Source organism: Sphaerodactylus townsendi, linkage group LG03, assembly GCF_021028975.2.
Source record: "Sphaerodactylus townsendi isolate TG3544 linkage group LG03, MPM_Stown_v2.3, whole genome shotgun sequence".
NCBI lineage: Eukaryota > Metazoa > Chordata > Lepidosauria > Squamata > Sphaerodactylidae > Sphaerodactylus > Sphaerodactylus townsendi.
Genome location: NC_059427.1, coordinates 87,445,470 through 87,465,057, shown reverse-complemented (window position 1 = coordinate 87,465,057; position 19,588 = coordinate 87,445,470). Strand labels below are relative to the sequence as shown.

The 19,588-nt window shown below is 40.5% G+C and overlaps 1 protein-coding gene across 2 annotated transcripts in view; it reads left to right on the top strand.

Moving 5' to 3' along the window:
- The window catches only part of SEC24A (SEC24 homolog A, COPII coat complex component), a 46,143-nt gene extending 28,984 nt beyond the window's left edge, over window positions 1-17,159 (top strand). For both annotated transcript variants that reach the window (XM_048492117.1, XM_048492116.1), the window contains exons 11-22: window positions 238-356; window positions 1,280-1,335; window positions 3,209-3,415; window positions 3,625-3,745; window positions 8,948-9,106; window positions 10,130-10,303; window positions 11,962-12,072; window positions 13,195-13,370; window positions 13,922-14,059; window positions 16,064-16,176; window positions 16,313-16,408; window positions 17,132-17,159. In XM_048492117.1, the coding sequence (XP_048348074.1) occupies window positions 238-356; window positions 1,280-1,335; window positions 3,209-3,415; window positions 3,625-3,745; window positions 8,948-9,106; window positions 10,130-10,303; window positions 11,962-12,072; window positions 13,195-13,370; window positions 13,922-14,059; window positions 16,064-16,141 (1,339 nt within the window). In that variant the 3' untranslated portion in view covers window positions 16,142-16,176; window positions 16,313-16,408; window positions 17,132-17,159. The remainder of the gene's footprint in view (window positions 1-237; window positions 357-1,279; window positions 1,336-3,208; window positions 3,416-3,624; window positions 3,746-8,947; window positions 9,107-10,129; window positions 10,304-11,961; window positions 12,073-13,194; window positions 13,371-13,921; window positions 14,060-16,063; window positions 16,177-16,312; window positions 16,409-17,131) is intronic.
- Window positions 17,160-19,588: the final 2,429 nt, after the last annotated feature.

Genomic DNA, 19,588 nt, shown 5'->3' with positions numbered 1-19,588 from the left:
ATTTTTCATATTAATGGAGCGCTGCATCATCTCTGCCTTGTTACAACAATAATATTTTGGATGAAAGAACTCTGAACAAATCTGGACATTGAGATGATAACTGTGCAGAAAAATTATTTATATCCAGTGGGCAATATACTACAGATATTTTTTGTTTCATAGAAAGTAATTATTTGGCATTTATGTGACTTAGCCTCTTATTAAACATGAAACTAAATTTCTGTGTTTAATTTTCAGACTCCCAGGAAACACTAGAACAAAAATAGGCTTTATAACTTTTGACAGCACAATCCATTTCTATAGCCTTCAGGAAGGTCTTTCTCAGCCTCAAATGTTAATAGTTTCAGATATTGAAGGTAAGTAACATTGAATTTATTACATAGAGTCCTATAATGAAAATTTTAATTTATCAGTGATCAAATTAGCCACAACACATGACTTTTCTACAAAGATTACTTTCATGTAAGAAGTGGTAGAGTCTCTTCCAGTAGATTCATCTGAAGATGGCCAGTTGTATGTTGCATATTAGATTAGAATTTTTTTGACATGCTGACTTCAAATTTATGTATGTTTGCTTTCTGCCTACCATATATGGAATTCAGATCTCATCACAGAACTTGCTGATTTGTGGCCAGCAATCCACTGGTGCTTTTCAGCATTTCCTACTATATACTTCCTTTCCCAAAGTTGCCTCAGAGTTCATGGAACCTACCGAGTAGCATTCCATGAAGTGTGAAGAAACTGCTTGAGAGTCAGCATGATATAGTGGTTAAAAGTGGTGCACTCTAATCTGGAGAACTGGGTATGATTCCCCACTCTTCCACATGAGCGGCAGACTCTGATGAACTGGATTTATTTCCCCATTCCTTCACATGAAGTCTGCTGGGTGACCTTGGGCTAGTCACAGTTCTTCAGAACTCTCTCAGCCCCACCTACCTCATGGGGAGAGGAGGAGAAAGGAGTTTATAAGCCACTTTGAGACTTTTTACAGGAGAGAAAGGCAGGATATAAATCCAAACTCCTCCTTTTCAGAAAAGAGTCTCTTCCTCCCCCCTCCATCTCCCATATTCTTTTTTGGATTTTATCAGTATATAATATTGGCCATTCTGGCAGGGGCTGATGGGAATTGTAGTCCATAACGTCTGGAGTGCCAAAGGTTCGCCACCACGGGTATATATAGAATTCAGTGCAGATATTGTATTTTAATAGCTTTGAAAAACATTATTTATACCTCTATAGTAGTCAGACTGTTAAATTCCGTAACTTATTTTTGTTGCAGATGTGTTTATACCAATGCCTGAGAATCTACTAGTAAACTTAAATGAAAGCAAAGAGGTAAGAATATCATGCAATCTAAGCATGTACAAAGGAGTGTTTAATAATAAGTAAATCATATGTTAACACTTTGCTTACTTGAGGCAAGAATACTATAACTTGGGAAATTTCCCCCCTCAACTAAAGTTGTACATAGATGTATGTATTGTTGTGGGGATAACATTACTGATCGTCTGTAATTAACTGTTTGCTGTTTTGGAGGGAAAAGGAAAGAATAAAACGAGAAACCTGAAGGCAGAATTATTGTCTGAAACGTGATATCTCGTAATTGGCTGGATTTCAATATAATAAATGCTTTAAATTATCAACTGTTTTTATCTCAGAATATAAAAGAAAAGAAAATGCTATTAAACTGACTTCAGCACAAAATTCCCTCCTAGAAATTTGGTGTTTCCAAATCATGAAAGTCTTTATTTGGCTTTATTTATCATCATGCTTGTAAGAGGGAGGGCTGGGGGTGATGTCAGGTGAAAGCAAGAATGGGCACGGCCTTGGGTTAAGAACTGAACTCAGTTTGTTTCACCTTCCTTGAGTTTAGGCTGTGCTTAAGCTTCTGAAATCAGGATCTTCCCACCAAGATCCTGTCCCCCATCCTCAGTCCAAGCCTCTCTAAGAACCAGGACTTTCTAGAGCCAGACCGCAGGCACCAGAGAAGACCTGACACAACCATACCTTCATAAAATCTACCTTCCCTTCTACACCATTCCATTTATAATAAGATACCCCTGCCATAAGTAGGAATTTAGCTTCTACCATGCTGTGGAAGAGGCAGCATGCTTGAAAGAAGTCTGTATAAATGGAGTATGCATAGAGCATGCATAGCATTGATTTGTAACTACACATGCTTTAGGGCATAGGGGTCAAACTCGCGGCCCTCCATATGTTATGGACTACAATTCCCAGATGTTATGGACTACAAGGGGGTGATGGGAACTGTAGTCCATAACATCTGGAGGGCTGCGAGTTTGACACCATGACAGGAATCACTAGGGTGTTGTGGGTTTTCCGGGTTGTATGGCCATGTTCCAGTAGCATTTTCTCCTGATGTTTCGCCTGCATCTGTGGCTGGCATCTTCAGAGGATGCTAGCCACAGATGCAGGCAAAACATCAGGAGAAAATACTACTGGAGCACGGCCATACAACCCGGAAAACCCACAACACCCTAGTGATTCCTGTCATGAAAGCCTTTGACAATACATTACACATGCTGTATTCCACTGACAAAAGAGTGCCTTGCATGTTAAGTTAAAAGGATTTTACATAGAAGCTCTAACACTGTCATTAAGCTGTAATAGTACAGACACATATTTACTGCCTGGCTTCTGCAACTATCACAGTTTACTTTCATGTGGGAAGTAATGGGAAAGGTTGTGTGGTAGTTTTATTTATTTCCTTCATTTATACCCCACTTTTCTTCCCAAAGTTGCTTACAACAGTCTCCTCTCCTCCATTTTACTCTCCCAGCAAAATTCTATAAATTAGATTAGGCAGAGTGTGTGTCTGGTACAAGGTCATCCAGCAAGCTTCTGGGGCATAGTAGGAATTTGACCCTGGGTCTCTCAGATCCTCGTCTGACACTCTGCTCTCTATATTGTGCTGGTTCATGGGGAGAGGGGCAGACATACTAACAGGGGAAGGGTGAAAGGGATGATTTGAGCTTCACAATCTATGACTATATATTATATCTTGAAAAGCTATAAAATGTACCTATACAGCCTGGCAGTTACAAATGGCAATTAAAATAAAATATTGGGTTTTTTTGTATATTTTGATATGTCTAGTGGTACTAATAAAAATCTGTATTCTGTGTTCTCCAGCACGATAAGAAAGGTCTTTAAACTTTCTAATGCTTTGAAAATAATTTTTCTCCAGCTAATTCAAGATTTACTAAGAACCTTGCCCCAGATGTTTACCAACTCCCTGGAAACGCAGAGTGCTCTTGGACCAGCACTGCAGGCTGCTTTTAAATTGATGTCCCCCACTGGTGGCCGGATTTCTGTTTTCCAGACACAGCTTCCATCTATAGGAGCAGGTGCACTCAAACCTCGTGAAGAGCCTAACCAAAAAGCATCTGCGAAGGTAGAGAAGTGCATTCCATAAGTGGGTGTCCTGATTCTAAATAATTTTAAAAACACAACTGAATTACTTGGCAGATTATATAAGCGACTGGGTTCTTAAAATAGCTTGAGAAAAATATTACAAACAGTACTGTGACATGAATCAAAGTTACGACCACCAGTCTCTATAAGATGATGTGGTTTGGAATCTTATTTCTGCTTTATTAACAGGACATACATCTTACGCCATCTACTGACTTCTATAAAAAGTTGGCCTTGGATTGCTCAGGACAACAGGTTGCAGTTGACTTGTTTCTTCTTAGTGGGCAGTACTCTGATTTGGCTTCATTAGGTAAGGCATTCTGATGTCTGTACTTTCTAATGTCTCATTAAAGAACTGGTGGGGTTAAGATTGAAATAAGTAGTTTATATACTGCCTTATAACCAGTTGTTGTTCTCTGTCATGGTGATAAACTTTAAATAGCGAAGGTAAAGGATCAACAATTGCTTAATGTGAGTATGATGAATTAAAAGTTGAATAATGTTACAAGTATTGGCACAATTTGAGAAACCTCTCTGAGCATAACGTACATCTGCTAACATGTACTTCCTACTGTTACTACTGGGAATAGGCAATTTAATGCCCACAATCAACAGAATTTTGTTTATTTATACTCCGCCCTACCCCCAAAGGCTCAGGGCGGCTTACAATGGCACAAAGCCTAAAATATATATAAAATTCCTATAAATAACGATCAATAAAAACAAATCATAAAACCCTGAACCAGCACAATCCAGCTAAAAACTCCAGATGAAAAGACATATTGTTTCTCCCATGGGAGGCTCAGGGGAGATATCATAACTGGGAAACATCCAGCTGGCTTTATGGAAAGGCCTGGCGGAACAGCTCCATTTTACAGGCCCTGCAGAACTGGATCAGACTCCACAGGGCCATGATGTTACTCGGTAGCATGTTCCACCAGGCTTTTACGGCCCTGGCCCTTGTTACAGCCAGCCGGATATCTCTCGGGCTGGGACCACCAGTAGATTCCCCTCCACCGAGCAGAGGAGTCTCTGAGGGCGATACTGGGAGATGCAGCCCTGTAAGTATGTGGGTCTAAGGCCACTTACGGCCTTATAGGTTAGCACCAAAACTTTGTAGATTATCTGGTACTCGACCAGCAGCCAGTGTAGATATTCTAGGACTGGTATTATATGGTCTCTGGTGGCTGCTCCTGCAAGCAACCTTGCGGCTGCATTTTAAATTAGTTTTAATTTCCGGATCAGTGACAAAGGTAGGCCAGTGTAGAGCAAGTTGCAGTAATCTAGCCTGGAGATGACCATGGCATGGATGACTTCGGCAAAGTCAGATTGGGAGAGTTAGGGAGCCAACTGCCTAGTGTGGCTAAGGTGGAAAAACACTGAGCTGATCTCGTGACCTGGTCCTCCAACAAAAGGGTAGAGTTCAAGGTCATGCTGAGACTCTTCAATGATGAGGCCAGGTGTAGGGCCTCACCATCTAAGTCTGGCAGTTGGTAGTTCCCCGGCCTCTCCCCTCTGCCCAGCCACAGGATCTCCATCTTTGCTGGATTAAGTTTCAGTCTGCTTGTTTTCAACCAGCCAGCCACAGCTTCTAAACAATGCTGGAGAGCATCAGAGGCAGAGTTTGACTGATCCTCCATTGTATGGATGATTTGGGTGTGATCAGCGTACTGTAAACCGTAGCTCCATATCAACTGGGTCAGGGTTGCATGAAGATGTTAAATAACATTGGGGAAAGGATGGCTCCCTGTGGCATCCCACACCTGATGGGGTGTCGCTTGGATACATCCCCCTGGATATCACCTGCAGTCCCCGGCCCTGGAGGAAAGAAGTTATCCAACTCAAGACTGTCCCTCTAACTCCAGCATCGGTGAGGCGGTTGACCAGAAGTTCATGGTCTACTACATCAAATGTTGCAGTAAGATCTAATAATACCAGCAGTGCAGTCCGACCTTGATCCAGTTGGAGCCAGAGCTCACCCACGATGGCGAGTAGCACGGGCTCCATCCCATGACCAGCACAGAAATCGGACTGGAGGGGATCCAATACCTTTGTGTCATCCAGGAAAATTTGTAGCTGTTCCACAACCACTCTCTCAATTACCTTACCCAGGTTCAATAAATTCAAAACTGGGTGGTAATTGGCCAGATCCAAAGGATCTAAAGATGGTCTGTTTAAGAGCGGACGGACTACTGCCTCTTTTGACCACCCTGGAAATACTCCTTGCTCAAGGGAGGAGTTTATAATTTTTAACAGGGGATTCCATAGCACTTCCTCATTGGCCTTCACCAGCCAGGATGGGCATGGGTCAAGGGGACAAGTAGTGGATCGAGTAGCAGCCATCAGTGCTTTCCACATCAGTGTGGTCAAGCAGTCTGAATTAGTCTAAACAAGGCCCAGAAGACGGGCAAAGGGCCTCTAATTCATTTACTGTATTAAATGTAGCAGGAAGGTCACAGCGGAGAGATGAGATTTTGTCTGCGAAAAAGCTCCCCAAAGCCTCACAGCTAAATGCTAATTCCTGAGACTTGGGACCTGTATTCAAGGTCGCAAATGTCCAAATTATCCTAAACAATTGTGCCGGGTGTGAGCTCAAAGTAGCAATCGTAGTGGCAAAAATATTCTTTTTGCCTCCTTCACTGCTTTCTTGTAGGCTTTCATAAGCATCCTAAACGAGTTTCTCAATTCCTTGTCTCAAGCACGCCGCCACATTCACTCCAGTCTCAGTTGCTATTTAGTCCTGCTCAGCATACCAAGGGGTCGATTTGGACTGAGGACGGATGCTGTGGTGCAACAATCTCGATCGCTTCAGAGAGTTTGGTTTCCCAGCTCTTAGAGAGAGTCGCCAGCAGGTGGTGACTCCCGCAGGATGTTCTGGAACCCAATTGGGTCCATAAGTCTCCGCAGATGGGCCCAAATATGCCTATCGCCTAAGCGGGGAAGGGCACAGCGATTTTAATCCGGACCTTAAGAGCGAAGTGGTTGGACCATGGCACTCTATCTATAGAGGATAGGACCACATCCACACCTGCCTAAAAGATCAAATCCAGAGTGTGGCCTCCTTAATGAGTGGGTTTCTTGATGTTCATAAGGGAGAGACCTATCGTCACCATGGATCACTAGTCCACGCCACTGAAGAAGGGGTTGAGTCGACATGGACATTGAAGTCTCCCAACACAATAAACTTGGGAAACCTCAATGTCCACTGCGACACAACCTCCAGGAGCCGCAGCAAGCTGTCAGTCGGTGCACTAGGTGACCAGTACACCAACAAGACAGCCAGTCTCTCCTGAGTCCCAATGGAGGCCGGTGATTGGCGGGACAGGGGTCACTTGAGAGGGGATGGAATCCCAGGTGGGTATCATCACACCACCACCACCCCACACCTGCCCTTGTGTCTGGGGTTGGTGGATTGCCACAAAGCCTGGGAGGGTGAGTTCATTGAGGGGCAACAGTTTCCCCTTCCCTCACCCAGGTCTCCATGACACATGCCAGGTCCATCTGCTGTTCCTCGAGAAAATCTTGGAGAACAGTGGTTTTATGATTGATGGACCTGGCATTTACCAACACCAGCAACAGAGCAGGGTTATTAAGTGCCATCCTGCCACCCACATGCTGCGGGATAGGGCGCAGGTCAGACAGAGAGCAAGCATTACCGCATCTCACTCTCTGTCTGTAATATGGTCTTCCCCTACCACTATATCTACCCCGCCATTTAATTACTGGGATCCCAGATCCCATCCTGGCCTCCACATGGGGAGCAATACACATAGCTCAAACCAATATTACACATGTCCCTCTGCGCACACTGATAATTTAAAAGCTATTGTTTAAAACTTAATGTTTAAAACCTATCATTTAAGTCCCTGGAGCAGCTCACTAAGGAATATTTCAGGTACCTTAAAGAAAGAAACCCACTGAACTAGTTTGAGAAGTATATATCAAAGACTATATTTGGAATAGGAATGCAGAGGGACTGGATTAAGAATGCCTGAAACAGTGGTGCTTGCAAAGTTATTTAAGCTCTGTGAAAATGGAGCTATTCTGAAATGCCAAGCATAGATTATAGGGAGGAGGACCACGGGATGCCAGGCCAGTTTAAGAAATGTGGAGGTTGTAGACTAGGTCAAGTTTTAGAAGACGCAGAGCATCCTAAACTGTAGTTCGTTTGTCATGTAGGCAAATCCTGCTCTGATAGGATGCATTAATGGGGCAGCACAAAAAAGAGAAGAAAAAAAGAAAAGAAAATGCCCTTGGTTGATAAATAACATGTAAACTGGTAATAACCTAGTAATAGATCAGTCTCGTGTAAATGGTCTCATCTTAAAAGATCTCCATCCCACAAAGGAAAAATATTTAAGTGTTTCTGGGCATAAGCCACCGTACAGACATACTTGTGCACAATAGGGCACATACACAGCTCTAAATACTTACTGTTCTTTAGGACAGCATGGGGCATATTTGAGCATGGAGCAGAGCAGTATAGAAACAGTGAAGAACAGGACAGTCTCCATGATTTTATGTAAGGATTATCTTTCATGTAGTCTTCAAGGAAGAAGTACCTTCTCAGATTTTTGCTTTAAAAGATATGCCATAGTTTAACCTTAATAATAATCAATTAAGTGAAATAATCAATTTTTCCAGGTTTTAAAGAAAAGTTAATTGAGTCTCCTGATAGTGGCAAAATATATTTATAGCTGCCAAGTGAGGGTGCGGAGGAATCCTGTTTATTTTAAAAATCTGAATTACAATCTAGGAGCTTCTGAAGAATTTGCAGGGAGAAAATAAGCTCTTTGGAAATTCCCATCCTTCTGAATTTCTATAAAGTCTCGCAGGCTTCTTCTCCCCTCCCCCTCTCCCCAAAATGGGTTTGCAACTGCTCTCAGCAGTCTATGCTTTTTGGAGAATACCCAATAAACTTTTGTTTTCTGCATACCAGTTTTCTGCCACTGTTTTCTGCATACCAGTGTATAGAATCCCATACCTTGTCTTTAGGTGATCACTTTTGCTGTTTTTATTATTGCCATGATCCACCAACTTTATTGTTAGATACAGCAATTTTTATCATAAATCTTTTGTAAGACCACAGAATAGACAGGAAATATGATTGTGACAGTTGGGATGATAAATGTCAAGGTAATGGGGAACCATTTTCTTTCCATTGGTGATCTCTTCGCTCTCTCAATTTGTACTTGGATCTTTATCTCAGCGAAGCCCTATTTTGCACATGGTAACTTGCCTAGAATAAAATGTTAATCTGTTAAATTGACAATGCACTCCTGATTGATGACATCTATTAAGCCTTAGCTCCATTCTACTTGGCGTGTGCCATCTTAGATTGATCAACCACTTGAGCACATATTTAGAAAAACTATTTGCACATTTTAGCTATTGTGCTCACTAGTGGTATTTTTTCTGTTCCTACTGACAAATTCTTCAGCTCGTATACACTTATTAAATAGATCTGATCTCCAAGTAAAATAAACAGCTGTTTGTGCTATTTCTCTTCTAGGGTGTATATCAAGGTATTCAGCTGGAAGTGTCTATTACTACCAATCTTACCATCACCAACAGAATCCTCCTGTGGTGGAGAAATTACAGAAAGAGCTTAAGCGATACTTGACTAGGAAGATTGGCTTTGAGGCTGTTATGAGAATAAGATGTACCAAAGGTATGAGAGAACTTAATTTTCCAAAGCTAAAGTAGGACTTTTTCACAAATGCCTAAAAGAATAATTTGGCAAACATATAGTGTAAGCTTGTAAAATCTAGAATTTTTACATTACAAATTTGGAAATTAATAAAAGCTGATAAATGCTTCATTACTTGATGACAGCTGAATGATGAGCTTGCTTTGTCTAATAGTAGGAAATCTTGTCATGAGGTAACTGTTTTAGAAAAGCCTGTCACTTGATGCCGTTAGTCAACATACATGTGTCAGTAGATCATCACTGTTGTGCAGTGAGAATATCCAGAATATACTAATATGGTTTGTCGAGCCTAGGTAATATTTATTAGTCTTTAAAGTTTCTACTGTTTTCCCAATGAAAGGCTGAATATGTGGTACACTTCCATAAAAGTTAGAACTTCGCCAGGATTTTAAATAGTTGACTTGACACAAGGTATGTTAATATAATTGGGCTTACTGTTAGAAGACTGATCTATGTTCCCCTCCATTGCTGCCAAAGCTGCCTGTGAGGACAGAAATGCTGACTACAAGTGCTGGTGTCTGTGTATTTGTGTTAGTGTTCCTTATGTCACATATGATCACAGTTGTCATGTTTAGAAAATATTTGTTGAGATCCAGTTGAATCCCTTGTATGTAAAAAAAAAAGTATTTCAAATGCATGAAGGGAGAGGGTTGATTTCCCATTGTGCAGGGGCAGTGATTATAATGCAGGGGCCTGAGAAGTCCCAGTGTGCATATGGAATACTAACAAGGAGCAGAGGATGACCCCACCGCAAGTGGACGTACGATGACAGCAGAGGGAATATCATTTATGGAAGGATCTGGCTGCCTGAGTTAATTTTCTAACTTCTATGTAACTTTCTTTGGCCAAAGTAACATTTAAAACTCGTGTATCAAAGTGTTCCTCAGCTTTAGGATGTGAATGTTGTTCAGAAAATAGTGCAATTATGTCAGCAGTATGTAGTGCTAAAATAGCTTTCCTAAACAGTTTTTCTTTTCATTCTAGGTCTTTCCATTCATACTTTCCATGGCAACTTTTTTGTGCGGTCAACAGACTTGTTGTCATTACCCAATGTGAATCCTGATGCAGGATATGCTGTACAAATGTCAGTAGAAGAGAGTCTGACAGACATGCAAGTGGTCTGCTTTCAGTCTGCCCTCCTTTACACATCCAGTAAAGGTAAGGATGTCATGGCATCAAATGCCTTTGATGACTCAAGAGGTAATGCTTTTTCCAGATCCTCAGATAAAATTAGCTGGCCCGGAGTCCTCTGAGATTCACTGACAAATTTGTTTGGTTAGAGTAGCTTTGTACTTTGTCCGCTAACATTATGAGGAATGCAAAGCAGCTCATGGACAATTGTGTTGAGCAGAATATGGGCAATTAGAGTATGCTGTTTAAACCATTGTATTCAAGAGTATGGATGGGAAAATGTTAGGAGGAGTTTGGATTTAACCCCACCTTTCTCTCCTGTAAGGAGTCTCAAAGCAGCTTATAAACTCCTTCCCTTCTTCTCCCCACAACAGACACCTGGTGAGGTAGGTGGGGCTGAGCTAGTTCTTAAAGAACTGTGATCAGCCCAAGGTCACCCAGCAGGCTTCATATGTAGGAGTGGGGAAACTAACCCAGTTGTCCAGATTAGAGTCCACTGATTTTAACCATGTTTAGCCTCTATTTAATTTCCAAAGTGACTTTCTACTACAAAAGAAAACTAGAGCTTATCATTTTATAGCAGTTATATTTTCTGAAGCATAGCCTGGAGAAGTTTGTTAAATACTTCCTTCCTTTAATCTACAGTTCCTAGCCAATAGGCTGTGAGCTAACCACACTAACTGCTAAGCAGAATTTTAAAAAATATATTTTATTTTATATAATTAAATATGTTTTTTAAATTTTCCTCAGGTCTGTTAAACTCAAACCCAAAGTAAATTTCACTGCTGAAACGGATAGCTGGAGCACAACCATCCTGCAGAAATTGTAGATTAGTTATAGGCATATCAGGAATTAATGGATCAGTCAGCTATATTCTTAATTGCTTATATCTTCTGCAATAAAAAGACATGCTCCATGGTTTCATTAGAACATGTTCTACATCCATACAGATGTTCAGGGTAGGGCTTTTTAGAACAGCACCCACTCAAAATGGATGTGGATAGTACATTGAATCTGACTAAAAAGAAGGCTCTTCTGTAAAATGGGATGGTTAAGAAATCAGTATACTGACAGCAAGGATTTGAATATTTAAACCCCTGAAAAAGCAGAAGAGCACCCATGGCAGACATAGAGAAAAGTGCTGCTTAGATTCTGTTGGAACAATATATTTTTTTCACCAGAAAGCAGGCTATAGAAAAAGACATAGTTGACATAAAGATATTTTCCAATCCCAGCCTCTGAAGTTTAGCATCTGTGTACCCAAACCAGGGATGATTAACATCCTTGGATAACAAACTTAGAAGGTTACCCTCAAGAAGCGTAAATAGAAATTTTAATTGATAATTGAAGATTAAAACCCATGCTTTTACCTTCAGGGAACAAATCCTGAACTCAGCACCTGATAACTTTCTTAGATTCTATGCAGATAATATCAAGATAGTTGCCTACTAAAGCAGCCCTCAAATGAACACCATAAAGAACAGGATAACTGTTTTTCCTTCAAAGAACCTAATAGCAGAAGGAATATATTTGTCTGCCTCTAGAAAAGAAAAAAGCTGAATTCCTTCAGACTATCTTAAGGCCTTTTCTTGCATAAGGTTTAGTTTATTACTCTAAATCAGATTAGATTCAAATTTGTTACCTACTGTTTGGAGTCCATGGATTACATTCTGTTCTCTGCACAGGTGAAAGGAGGATTCGTGTCCACACATTGTGTTTGCCAGTTGTTAACCAGCTGAGTGATGTTTATATGGGTGCTGATGTTCAAGCTATTACTGGGCTTTTAGCCAATATGGGTAAGTGGTTTGGCATTGCCTGTTTGAATATGACATACCTGTATATAGAGTCTTAGTACAATGCAGTATGAGCAAAGGTGCACTGCATAAATGGCAATTTCCCTTCCTCTCCTGTACTCTTCTGTAAGCCCAGAAATTGTGCTATAGCATATCAGTGGACCCTCAGGAACATCTGTTGATATTTAAACATGGCCCTGCAGCATTAAGTGTCTCCATCTCCTTTGCTCCTGGAAATTCTGATTGAATTGATGCAGGAAATAAAACCTACAATATTTGTTTACAAATATTTGATGTTGATTAATAAATAGGATATGCGGAGACTCAGGAATTAGTGGAAGAAGAAGCTAGACAGCCCTATTTTGCCAGTAGCATGGGATATGGCCTCCAAGTTGATGCTATGACTTACAGGATGTGTCCCGTAACCATATGTTTTGGTCATGTCCACTCATTTGATTCTTCTGGGAGGAAGTTATTACTGATATCAATTCTTTTTTGGAATGTCCATTGGTTTTTAAGTCTGCTTATGAACTTTTAAACAGTCAACCTTACTCTTGGAGCCTAATTGATTGTCAGTGACAAAGGATTCTCCATGCCCTTACTACAGCTAAAAGGCTTAAACTACAACATTGGAGAGATAAATGCCAGCCTCCTAGATCAAGAACTGTAAAACTTTATTAATATTTGACTGCATGGCATATATACAACAATTGTGTATGACATTTTTAGATATTTGGAAATGTTTATGTAAAAGTATGTGTATCACTTCTATAACATTTTTGTTTCTATAGCAGGGCTAGAAAAGGATAGGATCCAAGCCAAAATATCTAAATTGTTTAAGCATTCTTTGCTTCTTGAAGTAACTGTATGATTGAGATCAAAGGCTAGAAACTTGCTTGTGGTTTTCACAGTATGTCGAACGTTTTGTGGTGGACAAGTATGTTCAAGTGCTTAGAGCAACAAATCAGTATTTGTGGGACTGGTGTGCTTCATTGTTGGTTGCCAGTCTTTTCCTGTCAGTATATAATTTTATATGTTCTTATGATTAAGCAACTGTAGAAGTGACTTGTCTCCGTAGCGCCTTCTCTTGATAGTTAAAATTCCCTATGTAACATTCTTTTCCAGCTGTTGATCGGTCAGTTTCTGCTAGTTTGAGCGATGCTCGAGATGCGTTGGTGAATGCTGTAATAGATTCCCTTTCTGCATACCGATCATCTGTCCTAACTATTCAACAGCCTGGTCTCATGGCTCCCTTCTCATTACGTCTCTTCCCACTGTATGTACTGGCTCTCTTAAAACAGGTAATAACAAAAGTAATAGTTCATTTTTAATACAGATTCTGAAGCCAGATCTTACTGGATGGATAAAAGATGGTTTAGAAACTTGTGGTCGTGTTAAACTTATCACCCTTTGGTCTGGTGGTGAAGAGAACTGATACAACTAAGTAAGGCTGGGCTAGGTTTTTCCTGCTTCATTCTCAGGCCTCTGGTCTCCATCCCTTTAAAGCTTCAGCAATGGTACTTGTCACAGCTGATTGTTTTGAAGTGCAGTAACTAGCTTTTCCTTATGAGTCATGTTGAGAAAAGTATTTGTTGTTACATTTTCAAGTACATCAGTTAAGCAATAAAAGATCTGCCCAAACACAGCAAATAGAATTCAAGGTAAATTGTATACAATATTTGATGAAGAAACAATTTTAAATGTTGCCTGAAATTCTAGTAGATTTTAGATGCGGAATGCTTAGGTAAAGTATCTATCCTGTGAGGTTCTTTTTTTAATCTTGAAATGTTATGCTAATCTTGTTTCGTACTTAATTCTCTGATAAAACTATTATTGCTGTATCTTTCCACAGAAAGCATTCCAAACTGGTACAAATACACGTTTAGATGATCGCATCTTCACCATGTGTCAAGTGAAAAACCAACCGTTAGCATACCTCATGCTTATGATGCATCCCACTTTATACAGAATTGACAATCTCACAGATGAGGTATGATTTGCTTTTAATTTGCCCTTTAAACACTGAGTGTAAGCTTTCCCTTCCCGTGGTTGTATTTGTTGGACTGCTATAAATTTGTTCAGCCAAAAAATTGTCATGAAGGACACTATCCAGCCTTTTCTTTATGTGGGCTTGAAAATAAATGCGCTTCTCATGTTCATTGAGGAAGAGCCCTGAACTCTTTTAGAGACCTTACACGGAGACTTCCTTCTCCTTTGCTCCCTACCTTTATAACTAATGGAATCTATCCCCCAACCCCACCCTCGTAGCAAGGATGTAGGTATAGATTTTTAATGGGGTGGGTTCGGGGGTGGTGGCCATGCCCTTACAAGCCCCGCCCACAGCCTCAGTGCTAATAAAAGCAGCTCTCCAAGGCCAGTGACAGCAGACTCCCCTGCCCTGCCCCCTGGGCTGGGCTCGCAGCCAGCAGTCCCTTCTGCCCTCCCCTCCACACAGAGGCATATCTAGGGGAAATGGAGCCCGGCGCAAAATCTGAGTTTTGCGCCCCCCCGGGCAGCCACTGTGATGCTGGAATCCACCCCCAAACAGCATCACTTTCAATAGTGTTTAAACTAGGGAACCCAGATTCTCCTTTTAAATCCACCTTAAAGGGAGAATCTGGGGTCCCCAGTTAAAACAACATTGAAAGTGATGCTGTTTTGGGGTGGATAATCCCCCACCCTGAAACAGCATCACTTTCAATGTTTATAAGAACATAAGAACATAAGAACAAGCCAGCTGGATCAGACCAAAGTCCATCTAGTCCAGCTCTCTGCTACTCGCAGTGGCCCACCAGGTGCCTTTGGGAGCTCACATGTAGGATGTGAACGCAATAGCATTCTGCTGCTGTTGCTCCCGATCACCTGGTCTGTTAAGGCATTTGCAATCTCAGATCAAAGAGGATCAAGATTGGTAGCCATAAATCGACTTCTCCTCCATAAATCTGTCCAAGCCCCTTTTAAAGCTAGCCCCTTTTAAAGTTAGAAAAACTGGGGACCTCAGATTCTCCCTTTAAATCCATGCCGAAGGGGGTGGATTTAAAAGGAGAATCTGGGGAAATTTGGGGGGTGCCTGCTGTCAGGGGTGCAATTGTTAAGCTAGCACCACCAAACTTTCAGGGTATCTTTAGGAGACTCTCCTGATGATACCACCCAGGTTTGGTGAAGTTTGGGTCAGGGGGTCCAAAGTTGTAGCCCTCAAAGGTGTAGCCCCCATCTTCTATTAGCTCCCATTGGAAACAATGGAGGATGGGGGCACCCCCTTTGGGACTCCATAACTTTGGACCCCCTGAACCAAACCTCACCAAGGTTGGGTGGTATAATCAGGAGAGTCACCCAACAAATCCCTGAAATTTTGGTACTGCTAGCCTAAAAACGTCATCTCCTATGGGCCAAAAACTGAAAAAACACTTTAAAAATACAAAAAAACCACAAACGGGGCGGAGCTTCAGACATGTAATGGGGATTTAAACCCAGGAATGCCCCCCTCCTTACCTACATCCTTGCCCCCTAGCTAGCCTGACATTGGGTGCTCTGGGCACTCCAAAGGAGGGGTAAACTGTTTGCAATGACATCTCATCAATGGGATTCCTTGCTGGTATGTTTTGAGTTCTCATTGCTTTGGCGTAGTGCATGAAGGCTCCACACAGACCAGTCCCTGGGAACTGCATTTATTTTGCAGCAATCTCTAGAATCTATGTGCCTGCATGGAGGACTCCTCACAGGACCAGAGACTGGATTGTGCCTATTTTTATACAGAAGAATGTTTCAGAAACCTCTTCAACCATTTGCTATAGTCATGTCTTGTACTGTTGATTCACATCATATGGTGTGGATATTTACATTTAATAAACTATTTCACTTGTTTTTTTAACTGAGTTTTGTTGATAGATGTTATTAATAAAGAACTTGGAACCTCCAACCAAGTTGTACACCATATGTGATTGGCTGTCTGCCTTATTTTCAAGACATAATTGTGATCTGCATATTTCTTTAGGGTGCCCTCAACATCAATGACAGCCCATGGCACCACAGCCTCGCAGTCACCTGCCTGTCTTATGGAGAAAATAAGTAGAAATGGGACATGCTTCACCCTATGGATGATGGCTCCAAGCTTACCAAGACCTGTCAGCTTAATGCCATGTATATTGTTGCCTTAAGGGTGTCGCAGTTGCCCCTCTGGGGAAGGTGGCTAGGAGATGCATGCCTTGCACAACAATGTGTTCAGACATCCATGATTCTGCTGTGTCACATGTTTTTATGGATTGGAAAGAATTGTGGGCAGAACTTTATCAGCCATGTCATTGGTGTTCCAAACTATGCATCAATACCGCACAATAAGGTAAGAACATGTTTTCTTCTTTTCTTTAGAACTCTAACTCATGTAGGTTGAATAGCTGTCTGTTCACAGTCTGTAGTGCTCATCAGGACAGCCCTGCAAGGGGAGAGGTAGTTTTAATTTTTATATGCCTTTTATGAGGGCATGAGTTTATCCCTCCATGCTTGGGAACTATATTTGTTCAGCATCCACCGTTAAGTCAGCCACTGTTTCTTTCAGGATGAGTTATTCTCCTTGACTTGTTTTTTATGACTTTGTTTTTATACATTCAGCTATCTTATACATAAACAACAGATCAGTTTCTGTTATGAGAGAACCATATCTTCTGCTTTACCACAAGCCAGCATTTTCTGAAAAAGGGGCAATTCACTTGTTGTTCCACTTCATCATGAATGAGACTTCAAGACTCAAAACAGATACCCTGCTCCAGAGTACATTGATTTGAGAGGGAGTGAAGCAGGATGCTGTTTAAATGAGTTCAAACATGATACACAGTCTCACAATTTTACTTGTGGATAACTACAGTTTGTTGCTTAAATTATAGTGGGAAAATAATTTTCTCCCTTTCCTCTCTGCCTCCTTCCAGTGCTAATGTGTACTTGGAGATGTGGGGGAGGCAAATGTCAACCTATAATATAAAATTCTGTTCCTTATGAATAGAGAAGTTGTCTGTCTTTTGAGATTGTTTTTGGTAAACGTTCACAGAGGCTTTATTTTCTTTTTCAGGCACATCTCTCTGAGCTCGACACAACTGAATCTTCAAGAGTACTTGCTTTTATCTCTTGGCTGAGGGAGCAAAGGCCATTCTTCCCTACACTGTATATAATGAAGTAAGTCATGGTTTATAATGGAATGCATTAGCATGCACTTTGGGCAGCTGAACAACCTATAATTCTGTGGGACAAGAAGCTTAAAAGTAAACTGCCAGTTTGGGTGCCTTCCTTTTCAGGAGTTGAGTTTTTCTGGTGTGGGGCAATGATCCCCAACTTTTGAGGGGCTGTGGGCACTTCTATAATTTTGACACAGGGAGGCAGACCCAGCCACAAAATGACAGGGAGTAAGCTCACACATAACCCTAATAGTAACTTCAACATTTCAGGGAAAAACTCCATTTTACATTAACATACTTTTAAAAATACTTTTTGGCATACTCCTTCAGTCACCCAGTGAGATCTTGTGCTGTGATGGAAGCTGCTGCTGAAGCAACTTCTTAAAAATCACCTCATGAGATTTCAGATGACTGATCAAGAAGCCCTGCTGGGTTGAAGGCTCAAATTAAGAAAGTATAAACTTGCACCATGGTTTAACAGTATGAAAACGGTAAGTTTAACTCTGTATAATAAAAATTACCTAAATAACAAAATATAGAACTGCAACCCACAAAATAGCTACAAGAATGTTTCCAGTAACCAAAAAGCTGTATAGACACTACTTATTTATAGTTTAAAGAAACAGAACTCGAATTCACACATGCTAAAATAAACCTAGTGCAAACACGCCTAACAGTCTAAGTGCAAAAAAACCCAAAATTCTTCCACACAGTCAACAAAGACCCAGAGATAGATAGCAGTAAGTACAAACCCAAAATTTAACAATGGAATAAACTAAGCTTTACAAATAATACTAATGAACCAGTGTCAGAAGTGTTATTTCAAAGAGAAGTAAGGACAAAGTCCCTTTCAAGCAAGCAAGAACCCAGTTTAAATCTTGCCTTGATATCCTTCATTCGGCTCAAAGTAAATCATAACTGGAGTGAATATGCCATCTAAGTTCCAAGGGAAGATTGCTCAAAACAATTTCTCCGTACTGTCACATTGGGACAGTGTTGCCATCCAATCAGTATTTGCCTGCCATAGTCCTTCCGAACTCAACCTGGCCACTTACTAAAACCATTTGGCAAGTGACCAGAATAGTGTTGGCAGGTATCATAATGCTTGCAGGCATCATGTTGGAGGACACCTTGTGTAGTGCACTCAGGAAGTTTCTCTTTCCTTGAGGCTTTTGAATTAACCGGAAGATTGGATGTTGTTTTCACTGTTGCCCCTTCTTGAAATATGTTTGATGTATTTGTTTCCATTAAACAGTGATATATAAATGCTGAAAGTAGTAATATAATTTGCAAGACTGATATCTTCAGTGTGCAATTGGAATCATCACGACCAACAACTTCCCTTACACTTGAGCAAGAGCAGTTTTTTGCCTGTCATCCTGTTGTAGGTATAGAGCTATCAGGTGTTGTGGTGAATAAGGATATATTTGCTTGCATTAGATTTCTGTGCCTGCATTACATGACATTTCAGTGAAGAGCTGCTGGGTCAGACAATGCGTGTTTTAATGTGCAGATCTAAGATGTTAATGCAATATACCTGCTTTTTTATTTTTAGCTGCTTGTTTAAGAATAAAGCACTGCATGTGGTCCTATTTCACTTACACAGAATTCACTGTTTTCTTTTGCAGGGATGAAAGTCCGTGGAAACCAGTTTTCTTGCAGAACATGATAGAAGACAGAACAGAATCTGCCTTATCATACTATGAGTTCCTTTTGCATATTCAGCAGCAAGTGAACAAATGAGCCTCTCACTTACATGGTTCACTTTCTCCTCCAGAACATTTGTGCTTGTAATGCTCCAGTTAAGTTTTGGACATGATACAGTTGATAAGAATCTCACTGTGATTTTTTTTTTTAAGCAGAGCAAATAAAGGACCACAACTTTGAAACAAATGTACAACTACATGATAGTGTACTTAATGTATTTGAACAAGTTGGATGCCTTTAATTTGCTACAAAATGTTTCACTGTCAGTAACTGAGGCATGAGTTATAAAGGCATTGAAGAATTTAAACCTTTATAAACGAGCTTTTTGTTCAGATAATTATATTTCTAATTTTTTATTTTTCTGCTTTGTTTTGCTGCTAGGTTTACGACTTTCCAAAACTGAGTTGCAGGGAAACTACATTGTCTTTATTACACACTATATCACTAACTTAAAAAAATAAATAAAAGAACAATGAAATAATTCATTGTGAAGTGAACAAATAAATATTTAATTTAGTTTTCACTACTTTTTACGATGGATTATGATGAACAGGCAAAGTGAACTTGAAATGGTCTAGTTTGATAAAAAATGAATATGAAATAGTTCATTTTAAAACATTTTAGGTTGCATCAGTATGCTAGTATAA